The sequence below is a fragment of the Pan troglodytes genome, chromosome 3, assembly GCF_028858775.2.
Source record: "Pan troglodytes isolate AG18354 chromosome 3, NHGRI_mPanTro3-v2.0_pri, whole genome shotgun sequence".
NCBI classification, from domain to species: Eukaryota; Metazoa; Chordata; class Mammalia; order Primates; family Hominidae; genus Pan; species Pan troglodytes.
The window spans coordinates 59,483,745-59,497,205 of NC_072401.2; the positions used below are offsets into that span (position 1 = coordinate 59,483,745).

Consider the following 13,461-nt stretch of genomic DNA (forward strand, 5'->3'; position numbering starts at 1 on the left):
ATCTCTCCTCCTTCACTTACCTTCATTTATTATTCTAGGCATGACAAGTGTCAGATGTCTGATTTGAAGACTAATATGAATATATCTAGGTAATAAAATGGAAAATCCCTATTTCAACATTCTTAATGGAATCCTTCCTTGAAATTATTATTAGTCTTCTGGTTTAAACATTTATATAGTGTAAATGCAAAATAAAAATGATTGTATCAAATTATGGTTTTTATTTGGATGCTTTGCAAGAAAATACTTAAATGTGAGTCATACATTTTTCCAGTTCAGCATTTAAACTTCAGACTTCAACCACAGTTGTGATTGCTTTTAGTTTGTTAGCTGCCTGGAGTGTTATTTTAAGAAAGCAGAAGCACCATCATTTGCACACTCCTTATAGATCACACACCTTAACCCTGACTTTTTTTGCTCCAGTTTTTCAGAAGAAGTGAAGTCAAGATGAAGAACCATTTGCTTTTCTGGGGAGTCCTGGCCATTTTTATTAAGGCTGTTCATGTGAAAGGTATGTGATATTTAGAAAATGATCCCAGATCAAAGGAAAAATATAGGACAGATCTGTTTTTCAGTTTTAAACATTTATGCCTATGCTTTGGTTGGCCAGTTAGCCAGCTACTTTTTCCTAACATGCTTTCACCTTTCTATGGCAGTTGTCTTTACATAGATAAGACTCTTTTTATTCTTTTTTCTCTTGTCTTACTTACTTGTTTGCCTACTACAAACTAGAGAATAAGAAATTAGCTAACTACAGATAGTCCTGCTTATATGAATGTCCATATTGAATCTTAAAAATCTATAATCCTTCCCTTGAGTCTCTTAAATTAATATTCTGGAGAAATGAAATAATAATTACTGTAAGTACAACATGGAATGCATTGGGATTTTATTTCCCCAAAGAGGCTGGTATTGGTTTTAACAGCTTTCCTGGATCTGAGCCCACAGATTTATTATGACCCTTTAACAATGTTTAATGTTATACAGGTTGCCTATAAATTGATGACTGAACTTTTGTTATTTTGTTTACTGATCTTTCAAACAACTTCAGAAATGGAATACATGCTGAATTTAGAGGTACAGTATTAAATAATTTTCATTTAGAAGGACACACTAAAATTTGTCTGGATTGTTCCTATCACTGAGTCTGTGGTTCTTATTTCAAGATGAATAATGACAGAAATGTGATTAAGAATAGGCCTTATATATATATTTTATACTAATTTAGCATTAAGAATAACTTTCTAATGATTTAAAATATAAAATATTAGTAAAGCATGTACAATGTAAGTATATATACATATCTAAAAATATATGATATATATAATGGGGCTACTTCCCTATAAACCCTATAAAGTTGAAAGTTGAAAATATCATACTTTCAACTTACAGTGACTTTATAGGGAGGTAGCCCCATTGTAGCTGAGGAGCATACTGAATACATATCACTTTCACAGCATCATAAAGTAGAAAAATCATAAGTAGAACCATGGTAAGTTGGGGACCATCTGTATATAAAACAGCTATCACTTACTGAATATGATATTCTAGGTATCATGCTAATTCCTTTACATGTAATATTCCATTTAATTCTCTCAGTAACCATATGAGAATAAATACTATTATTACTTCTGACATACAGTTGAGCCAGTTGAGACTTACAGAGGTGAAATAACTTACCAAAGTCATACAGCAAGCAAGAGTGTAAGCAGAACCCAGGCAATCTGACCCTATAGCCCGCACTCCTACTATCCTATTCTGCCTTGTGTAAGGCAATCACTTTTTAGTAAACTCATTATGGTCATATCTAGCATATGTTGTTAAATCTATTTTCTTATTTGTTTGAAGTGAATTAAATTTAACAAATATTTATTGAACACCTACTATGTGTCAGATGCTCTTGGAATAAAGTAAGGCACAGTCCCTAATAACAGGTTTGTTAGGAAAAATACTGCCTGTTGGTGAGAGCAAATGCTAGACTCTAAGTCTTGGTGAATTGAAAGTATTTGTACCTTTTCTGACAGCTATGTATTTCTGATAGATATTAGGCTGCCTAATATTTTTCTATATTAACTTCCCAGGTTTCTGGTAAGGAAGTAATCATATGCCGTAATAGAATATAGACATTTTCTATTTAAGACTTAATAGTCATGTCACTCCTCAACAATCTATATTTTTGGTCAGGCATTATGTGCTCATTTATATTTCATTGAGAAAAAACTTTTAAGAGTCATGGATACACAAGTAGGAAAGAGGACATCATTTAAGTCATTTTACCTCTTTCAGATGTTAATGAGTTATTTCATTACCTTGAATTTACTCCATAATGTTTCTTTCCAATATTACACAGACTGTGTCAGAAGATTCATTAGGAACTTATGAATAATGGTATAATAATGCATTATAAAGTACTTCAAACAATTACAAGTACAATAACAATGGTCTTAAAATGTTTTTGTAGTGGCTCTTATCATTAAGACTGAAATACTGCATTAGGTCCTCTTTGCTCTGGGAATCGTCTCAGGAATAGACTTCCAGTTAAAATTATAACTATTCTGATCATTTAAACTTTATAACTTGAATTCGTATACTAAATCTTTGTTTTTTTTTTTAGTTGAGGCTTAATGAGAGGAATTGTTAAAGGTCACTTAGCTAAAATTATATGAATAAAGCATATTTAACATCATTGTTGTAATTATTATTATTATTATTATTATTTTGAGATGGAGTCTCGCTCTGTTGCCCAAGCTGGAGTGGAGTGGTGCAGTCTTGGCTCACTGCAACCTCCACCTCCCAGGTTCAAGAGATTCTTCTGCCTCAGCCTCCCGAGTAGCTGGGATTACAGGTGTGTGCCACCATGCCTGGCTAATTTTTGTATTGTTAGTAGAGACGGAGTTTCACCATATTGGCCAGGCTGGTCTGGAACTCCTGAAGTCATGATCCACCCGCCTCGGCCTCCCAAAGTGTTGGGATTACAGGCGTGAGCCACTGCACCCGGCCAACATCATTGTTATTATTAATTAGCACTCTTATTTAATAGCATTACTTATGTAAAGCTATTATTGAATTTTTAAAATCTGGTAATTTGCCAGGCGTGGTGGCTCACGCCCATAATCCCAGCACTTTGGGAGGCCGAGGAAGGTGGATCACCTGAGGTCAGGAGTTCGAGACCAGCCTAACCAACATGGTGAAACTCGGTCTCTACTAAAAATACAAAAATTAGCTGGGCATGGTGGCACATGCCTGTAATCCCAGCTACTTGGGAGGTTGAGGCAGGAGAATCACTTGAACCCGGGAGGTGGAGGTTGCAGTGAGCTGAGATCACGCCATTGCACTCCAGCCTGGGCAACAAGAGTGAAACTCTGTCTCAAAAAATAAAATTAAAATAAAATCTGTTAATTGATCCAAACCCAGATGATACAAAATTTCCTTTGTTTATTCCTTGCAATACTTATTATCAAGGTCAGGTGCGGTGGCTCTGTAATCCCAGCACTTTGGGAGGCTCGAGGCAGGTGGATCACTTGAGGTCAGGAGTTTAAGACCAGCCTGGGCAACATGGTGAAACTCCATCTCTGCTAAAAAAAATACAAAGATCTAGCCAGGTGTGATGGTGCACACCTGTAGTCCTAGCTACTTGGGAGGCTGAGGGAGGAAAATCACTTGAACCCAGGAGGCAGAGGTTGCAGTGAGCTGAGATCATGCCACTGCACTCCAGCCTGGATGACAGAGTGAGACAATCTGTCAAATAAACAAACAACTTATCAGACCTCTTTGTCTAATATTCAGATTAGACAATAAATGTTGACATTCAAAGTTAAGGCTTTAATGGTCATATGTGTATTTATTCATTTATTCATTTTTTTTCTGTATACAGGCATATTCAATTGAGATTGTACCTCATAATATTTCTAAATTGCTTTTGCAAATTTACAGCACTTTATATCTATATATACTCTACCTTTTAAAATGATTCTTTTTTTCCTTTTTTTTTTGAGATGAAGTCTCACTCTGTTGCCCAAGCTGGAGTGCAGTGGCACGATATTGGCTCACTGCAACCTCCACCTCCCAGGTTCAAGTGATTCTCCTGCCTCAGCCTCTTGAGTGGCTGGGACTACAGGCATGCACCACCATGCCCGGCTAATTTTTGTGTTTTTAGTAGAGATGGGGTTTCACTATGTTGGCCAGGCCGGTCTTGAACTCCTGACCCTGTGATCTGCCCGCCTCGGCCTCCCAAAGTCCTGGGATTACAGGCATGAGCCACTGCGCCCTGCTTAAAATAATTCTTATAAGAAATATAGCCTTCTTTTTTATTGAATCATGTACTATGATAATCTGATTGTTATTATGAAAAGGCAGATAATTGTGGTAGAGAATATTTAAAAGTCTTACAAAATAAGGTTATCTTGGATGAAAACATGCCTGTTCTTAACTATAATACAATTTATACAAAAAAAAATTTAAGTACAAATGAGAGTTTAGGAAGGATGCGAAAATCAGAATTCTTTCAACCCAGATTCCCATAGACTGGTTCAAGAAAAAAGTGAAAATTCCTTTTAGAGTACCTTTGGATTTCCTTCACTGTGATGTAAGATTCTGCTTAGAGAACAAATGGAGAAAGCTGAGACAAACCAACCATAAAACTATTTTTCTGCAGGCAAGAAAGATAAAATAACTCAATACAAAATATATAAATTGACCTTTGTTTTCCTTTCTTTTTAATACGTTTACCTTTCAAGCCCAAGAAGATGAAAGGATTGTTCTTGTTGACAACAAATGTAAGTGTGCCCGGATTACTTCCAGGATCATCCGTTCTTCCGAAGATCCTAATGAGGACATTGTGGAGAGAAACATCCGAATTATGTATGTGGCATTCCATATTCCTTTTTTTCCTGTTCTAAGCAGAGATACTTTCTGACACTGAGCATTGTTTGAATGTAATACCTGCCTCTTTACTCCCCTTTTTGCTGTGTAGCACTTTACATGAGTAAAGAATTGAGTCTTATGAATGAGCTTGAGGCAATTTTATTGAAATTAGGGGTAAGAATGAAAGATTACAGCCAATCTAAAATCAGTGGGCTACATCAAAGTATAAACAAAGTTTGTAATCTAGTCATCAACATGCACTGTTTATATGGAGTTATTTCTATTCATTTATTTTTGTTTGCTTGTTTTTGAGACAGGGTCTCACTCTGTCACCCAGGCTAGAGTGCAGTGGCAAGATTACTGCTTACTGCAGCCTCGAACTCCCAGGCTCAAGTGATCCTCCTCAGTAGATGGGACTACAGGCATGCACCACCCCACACCTGGATAACTTTTTATTTTTCTTTAGAGACAGGGTCTCACTATGTTGCCCAGGCTGTTCTCGAACTTCTGAGCTCAAGCGATCCTCCTGCCTTGGCCTCCCAGAGTGCTAGGATTACAGGCCTGAACCACCACGCCTGGCCAAGTTATTTCAATTTGAATCAGAACTTTCAGTTGCCCTTGATCAGTTCAAACTGAAACTTCAGATAACACTAAAGCCTTATTTTGTACCATATATAGATAACTGAGTCTTTTATACTGTAACCAGATGTCTGCATCGAGATAAGGCAGACTGATCACATTAACTAATTTGATTCGATCTCACTTTTAGATTGGATTTCAGATATTCATTTCATTTCACACACAGTCCAGAGTTATATGCTATACAGCTCTTTTTCAATAGCAAGAATGCTAATACTATTTGAGAAATTAGATTTCTATTGGATCTAATCAGTTATAAGTTTTCCTTGTAAACCACTCCTACCTTAATAGTTTTTCCCCAATCAAATCTCCTATAGAAAGAGAACAGAGCATTCCATTCCATTCAATCAATGGAAAAAGTATAATGTGTTTAAGAATTTTGTTTTAAGTTCTGTCTGGGACACTTAATAGTTGTGTGTTTTTGTATGCAAGTTACTTATCTACTTTGAACTTCAACTTTTTCATCTTTAAATGAGGAAAAAAATCATGCTTAACTCATAGGATTATTGTAAAAATAAATAGAGAATATTCCTTTTAGAGCTTATATATTTCTGGGACATATTTAAAAATATTTACTATTATTTATTCACCTAATCTATGTGCCAATTATTGTCACCATCCTGCTTAAAATTCTTGTGATGGTTTCCCCAACATTGATCTTAGGATATATTACAAATGCCTTGGCCTGATCTACAAAGCTTAGCATAACTCTCAAGATCATCCATTGCCACTTTTCTTTTACTTTATGTTTAAAAATTCAGCACTACTGGGGCTGGGCACGGTGGCTCATGCCTGTAATGCCAGCACTTTGGGAGGCCGAGGCGGGTGGATCACCTGAGGTTAGGAGTTTGAGACAAGCCTGGCCAACATGGTGAAACCCCGTCTCTACTAAAAATACAAAAATTATCCGGGCATGGTGGCAGGTGCCTGTAATCCCAGCTACTCGGGAGGCTGAATCAGGAGAATCACTTGAACCCGGAAGGCGGAGGTTGCAGTCAGCCAAGATCATGCCATTGCTGCACTCCAGCCTGGGGGACAAGAGTGAGACTTTCTCAAAAAAAAAAAAAAAAAATTCAGCACTGCTGTAGTGTCTCTATTTCCCCACATTCACAGTGCTTTTACATCTGCTAGTTCCTCTGTTTGAAGAACTCTGTCCCACCCCTCTTAGCCTAGTTAACTCCTTCTCAATGTGCATGTCTTAGTTCAGCCATCACTTCCTCTAGCAGATTTTCTTTGACCACTCAGATCCTGCCCACATAGCTTCGTGTTAGGGATAGAATAGCTGGAGTAGTGGGTAATTGGAAAGAATGGCATACATGACATTGGCACTTAAGCCATGTTGAAGAGTGTCTATCTTACGTTTAAACCTCCAGGAGATTTTTAAAATCTCCTCCATGATCTTCTAATTCATCTTTTTATTTTATGAAATGATTCTTTTTATATTACATTGTTTACTGAAATCAGATAATTCAGATATTTCATGACACTTTGCCTGATGTGTTGATCTTCTGTTCTGATTTCTGAAAGTATATTGCCATTGCTGTGCCATTATGGTATTATTATTATTCTTCTTATCATTATTTTGAGATGGAGTCTCCCTCTGTCACCCGGGTTGGAATGCAGTGGTGCGATCTTGGCTTACTGCAACCTCTGCCTCCTGGGTTCAAGCAATTCTCCTGCCTCAGCTTCCCCGAGTAGCTGGGACTACAGGCACGCACCACCATGCCCAGCTAATTTTTTTTTGTATTTTTAGTAGAGATGAGGTTTCACCATGTTGGCCAGGCTAGTCTCGAACTCTTGACCTCAGGTGATCTGCCCACCTTGGCCTCCCAAAGTGCTGAGACTGCAGGCATGAGCCACCGTGCCTGGATTTTTTTTTTTTTTTTTTTTTTTTTTTGAGACAGAGTCTCACTCTGTTGCCCAGGCTGGAGTGCAGTAGCATGATCTTGGCTCACTGCAACCTCTGCCTCCCAGGTTCAAGCAATTCTTCTGCCTCAGTCTCCCTAGTAGCTGGAACTACATGTGCACTCCTCATCGCCTGGCTAATTTTTGTATTTTTAGTAGAGACAGGGTTTCATCATGTTGGCCAAGCTGGGCTTGAACTCCTGACCTCAAGCAATCCACCTGCCTCAGCCTCCCAAAGTGCTGGGATTACAGGCGTGAGCCACCATGCCGAGCCTGCCATTATGGTATTATTCCCAACTCCATTACTTACTAAAATGATGTGACTTTGGGCAAGTTACTTAACTAGCCTTTTTCCTAAACTTTAAAAAAAGGGATAATTATGTATGTATGAATTTATACACATATACTTTATAGGGTTATGAGGATTAAATACAATAATTCATAAAAGAACAGTGTTTGGCTTATAGTAGCCTCTCCTTTTTCTGATATTACTGGAGTCTTTACAGTCTTATTAAGAATAGTTTCATTCATTCATTCAATGAATGTTTATTTAGTAACTGCCAAATATTAAGGGTTGGTGGTGGGGATAAAACAGTTTATTTAAAATATAGTCCATTTCTTAAAATAATTTATAGTCTAACAGGAAACCGTAAACAATTAAAAAGGCAATTACAATTCTGTATTTTAAGTGCTATGATAGGAATGGGCATGGGTTGTTATAGGAGTACTGAGGAGGGGCACCCAGTCCAATCCTTGGGGAGAGGAGAAGGGTGGCAGTGGGAGGCAGGAAAGGGTGTTTGGAATAAGTGGTGGGATGGATGACGGCTGTTAGCTCAATAGGAGTTTGCTGGCTAAATGCGTGTGGGGAGTGAGAGAATTAATAGGTGGGGCAGGTCATTCCAGGAAAAGGAAACAGGATTGCTGTGACGATTATATGAGATCATCACGTAATATGCTTAGCATAATACCAGGCACACTGTAACCAGTATTATATGTTAGAACTGTTATTGTTAAGATGGGAGATGAGAAAAGCATGGTACGTTTGTGGAATTGCAAGTGATTGTTTACAGCTGGCATGCATTGTAGATGGTGACATTGTGAGAGATGAAGCTGGAGAGTTAGGGGCATATTAGGATATGTGCCTTCTATGCTATTTTGAGGATACCCTGTTATCTGTGGAGAGACACTAGAGGTTTTAAGCAGAGAAGGAAATTAAGCTTGCATTTTTAGAAAGGATGATTGGCAATAATGTGGCCAGTGGTTTGAAGGGGTCAAGACAAAAGGAAGACATTGTTACAATCTAGGAGAGGACAGTGGTGTCCTGAATTAAGGCAGTAATAATGAGAAGAGAGGCAAGTGGATGGATTTCACACATGAAAATAATTAGAATCAACTGGACTATGAGATTGATTAGATATGTGACGGGGGAGGATTCAGGTATGATAGCCAGGTTTTTGGCTTGGATGGTATTTCTAAATACTGAGTTAGGAAACACAAGGTTTTTGTTGTTCCTTTCGGTAGGGAGGGGTGCACATGAGAAGGAATGATGACTTAGATAAAAAAATTTTAAAGTTAATGAAATCACCTGAACTCGTTGACAATCATCTAATTTTTCATGGGACATCACGATGAAAAAGTTCCAGCTTTGCTACTTAATTGTTGTGTGAACTTGGGTGGATCACTAACCTCTCCTATTTATGATTTCCTCTCCTCTAAAATCTGGATAATAATATCTGTCTGTCCATTTCACATATATTGAACATATTCCATATGCCACATACCTAGCTAGGCACTGGGAATACATAAATGTTTTTGCCTCAAGGAACTTACATAGCCCAGGGAAGCAACCACTCTGTAGACAAGCAACTATGATACGGCATTCGATATAATAAATATATATGAGCATTAATGAGACTGCAGAGGAAGAAGTTTGCTGAAGGGTGGGGATAACATCAATGTAATTATTACAGAGGTAAAACGTGAGTTGAGTTTTAAAGGAAAAGCAAAAATTTGCCAAGTCAGCAAAGATAGTTGACAGCGGAGTTGCTGTGAGGTTTATTTTGAATGAGAAATATTTAAAATATAGCAAGTTACTATAAAAATCTGAGTAACGGTATTACTCTAGAGTGCTTATAGAGTACTAAATACAATAAGTATTGTTCTGATGAAATAGTGGCAGTATACTCGTTACCAAAAATAACAATATCTGCATTTCATTGTTTTAACTTTGTTTTCTTTCTTTTCTTTTAGTGTTCCTCTGAACAACAGGGAGAATATCTCTGATCCCACCTCACCATTGAGAACCAGATTTGTGTACCATTTGTCTGACCTGTAAGATATATTTTTTTCCATAGTAATATAGATGTGGAAGTTAATAGCTTTTAATTTTAACCTTGTTAGTAAGAATGTTTTTAAAAATATGTCAGAGTATAAACATTTACAAACATAATCTGAACTTTTGAATACATTAATTCCTATGTTAATTATTAGGTATCATAAATTCATAAAACTTTGTCACAGATAAAATTTAGCTATACATTTTTTCTAAAGAAAAAATCACTGGCATTCATAGAAAGGCCAGTTTCTCTTAATAGTTCAATAAGTGGATTTGATCTTATAAACAGGCAGGTGTTTCTTTGGAAATGACAGACTCCAACATCAATTTTTTTTAAAATTCTCCCTTTCTTGTCACTATAAATAACTTATTTAAACAGACATACAGTTGGGAATAAGCCTAACATAGTAGAAATTGCTGTATGGTGTAGATAAAACAATCACATTATCATATCATTAATTATATTGCTTACTTTCAACTAATATATATTAAAGATTGGAAAATCCCATAAGCTATTCTGTATTGTAGAGCTGCTTATGTCTGAAAGGAGTCATCCTTTGCCGTCATGTCAGAGCTGCAAGAACTAATTGATTTTGGATTGAAATGTGTAGTCACATTTTGAGAGCATTTGAGGGGATTGTCTAATACATATATTTGCTTTTCAGCTGTAAAAAATGTGATCCTACAGAAGTGGAGCTGGATAATCAGATAGTTACTGCTACCCAGAGCAATATCTGTGATGAAGACAGTGCTACAGAGACCTGCTACACTTATGACAGAAACAAGTGCTACAGAGCTGTGGTCCCACTCGTATATGGTGGTGAGACCAAAATGGTGGAAACAGCCTTAACCCCAGATGCCTGCTATCCTGACTAAATTAAGTCATTGCTGACTGCATAGCTCTTTTTCTTGAGAGGCTCTCCATTTTGATTCAGAAAGTTAGCATATTTATTACCAATGAATTTGAAACCAGGGCTTTTTTTTTTTTTGGGTGATGTAAAACCAACTCCCTGCCACCAAAATAATTAAAATGTCACATTGTTATCTTTATTAGGTAATCACTTCTTAATTATATGTTCATACTCTAAGTATCAAAATCTGCCAATTATCATGCTCACCTGAAAGAGGTATGCTCTCTTAGGAATACAGTTTCTAGCATTAAACAAATAAACAAGGGGAGAAAATAAAACTCAAGGAGTGAAAATCAGGAGGTGTAATAAAATGTTCCTCGCATTCCCCCCCCGCTTTTTTTTTTGGCTTTGCCTTGGAGAGCCAGAGCTTCCGCATTTTCTTTACTATTCTTTTTAAAAAAAGTTTCACTGTGTAGAGAACATATATGCATAAACATAGGTCAATTATATGTCTCCATTAGAAAAATAATAATTGGAAAACGTGTTCTAGAACTATTTACAAAAATAAAAATAATTTAAGGTGAAATCTCTAATATTTATAAAAGTAGCGAAATAAATGCATAATTAAAAATATATTTGGACATAACAGACTTGGAAGCAGATGATACAGACTTCTTGTTTTCATAATCAGGTTAGTGTAAGAAATTGCCATTTGAAACAATCCATTTTGTAACTGAACCTTATGAAATATATGTATTTCATGGTACGTATTCTCTAGCACAGTCTGAGCAATTAAATAGATTCATAAGCATATACCTGTGTGAAATAATTTGTTGGAAAAAAGTTTCCTTATGTTAACTTTCGTTATGTAAGTTAACTTGTTATTGATGAACGGTTTGTAAGTATGATGTAATGAAGCATTAATCACAGAACTCATATATGTACATATTTGAGGTGGCTTTGCCATTTTATACCCATAATTAAATAAAAGGGCAAAATCCCCCCTGATAAATACCATGTTTATCATGGCACATAAAACTTTATGGCAGAAAGCCAAGGCCAATTGACATATATATTTAAAGGTACTATGGAAAGTAAATGCTAACTCTGAATTTAAAACAGTGGGAAGATGATTAGTAAGAGTTGGTTTCTTGAAAAGGAATTGTTCTGGTAATAGTCATTTTTAATGACTTCCACCGATTATTCAGTGTTTCTTTAGGGATATGCATAGGACACTGGTGCTTCAGTAGAAACCCCAGTTTTGGTGTATTAAAGATACATCCATTCTTGACTGATCTTTAATCTAGAGTGTGGTTTTAGCCAAGTCTTTGAATTTCATTTAGTCAGTAAACATTTATTAAATATTAACCAAATGCACAGGATTGGTCTGTGGTGGTGAAGTTATGGTAAGCGCCCTTGAGAAAGTCACTATCACTGCTCACTCCCCAGAACTGTGCTTAGGTGTCATCTTCTCTGTGAGAACCACCCTGACTACTTTTTAAATATTTCAAACCCCATTTCTTTATCTTAGTCTACTTCCCCCCAAGTACTTATCTCCCTCTAGCAGACTATGTAATTTACTTATGTGTCATGTTTATGGTCTGTCTCCCCTCACTAGAGTGTAATCTCCACAAAGGCACGCACTTTTGCCCATTGATGTTTCCTTACCATCTGGAACGGTGTCTGGCACATGGAAGTACTCAATACATATTTGTTGAATGAATGAACATGAGTGTGGCTTAGTTGAAGAGATAAGACATACACATAAATAATTATTATTTGGCAGAGCCTGCTGAAGGCAAAGAAATAGCTTCCAAAGTGCTATGAGAATTTATGGGAGACTGCTTCTGAAGAGACCCCTTACTTTCTCCTCATCTTTGCCTTAGTTTCTCGGTGTACCCAGTAGAAGAAGTTTTGTAGATCCACATTGCAGATCCTTATAGGAAAGACCCCTATTCCAGCATTATTACCTCATTAAATGCTAGCTGGAAGAAGACTGCAATTCGTAGTCCCACAAGTCTTCCTTCTTTCAGAAGTTCAGTTAAACTCTGATACTACCATACTAGTAACAATTTAGTACTTACTATGTGCTAGGTACCAATGTAAGTGCTTTATAAATATTAACTCATTCAATATAAATCTGGAGTAGCTGGTGACTCTTAAATGAGAGTTATTGAGGATAGATTAAAGCCTTTCTTTAAGTTGTATTCAAACATTTGCTGATATTAGTGGAACATTTAGAGGGGCACACTAAGGAATCAATGTAAGATGTGGTGGCCATGAAAGGAGCCTCTCAGTTCTCTGCAAGGAATATAATTGACCTATAGTTCTGAGATCCACTGTGTTTGTGCAAGGGACACTAAGACAGGTCAGTTCCTGGGAGACACAGGACTCTTCTGATGGGGCACTGACTTGGGGACTCCTTTTTATCTTTGCTGAAAATTTCTTAGCACTGCACCTCCAGACATTATGTGTCCAATCATCCTTCCTATCCTCTTTGCTCCACATGGGTAAGACCTGCATCAGGATCCGAAGACTCAGCCTTCTTCGGCTCCCTTCCCATTTTCCCTCACAGATGTTTTCCTAATAAATCTCTTGCACCCACTAATCTCATCTTGCAATTCTGCAGGGTCCAAATGAACACAATACTAATTATGATCTATCTGATTTAGTGATGATAACGATGATAGCATTCTTCAAGTACCAAATGATTTATCTATGTCATCTCATTTTATCCTTACAATAACTTTTTGGGTATTTCATATTATAAATGAGAAAACCAACTAAGTGGATAATTAGCCATTTGAGTGGTTCACTTATCTAGTAAATGGCAATGAAAAGTCTGAATCACTCTGCTATAGTCTTAAC

The 13,461-nt window shown here is 36.8% G+C and overlaps 1 protein-coding gene across 1 annotated transcript; it reads left to right on the top strand.

Moving 5' to 3' along the window:
- The first annotated feature begins 249 nt into the window (after window positions 1–249).
- On the top strand, window positions 250–11,406 carry JCHAIN (joining chain of multimeric IgA and IgM). Its single transcript, XM_024356136.3, has 4 exons — window positions 250–511; window positions 4,737–4,860; window positions 9,658–9,738; window positions 10,408–11,406. Exons 1-4 carry the CDS (start codon window positions 448–450, stop codon window positions 10,616–10,618), a joined length of 480 nt encoding a protein of 159 aa, XP_024211904.1. The 5' UTR covers window positions 250–447; the 3' UTR covers window positions 10,619–11,406.
- The last annotated feature ends 2,055 nt before the right edge of the window (window positions 11,407–13,461 follow it).

What these genes read in the sequence shown, in the direction of transcription:
- JCHAIN (XM_024356136.3), top strand. Translation starts at nt 448, where the DNA reads ATGAAGAACCATTTGCTTTTCTGGGGAGTCCTGGCCATTTTTATTAAG. An exon ending in GAGAGAAACATCCGAATTAT is followed by an intron (nt 4,861 to 9,657) that starts GTATGTGGCATT and finishes CTTTTCTTTTAG; the next exon opens with TGTTCCTCTGAACAACAGGG. An exon ending in GTGTACCATTTGTCTGACCT is followed by an intron (nt 9,739 to 10,407) that starts GTAAGATATATT and finishes TTTGCTTTTCAG; the next exon opens with CTGTAAAAAATGTGATCCTA.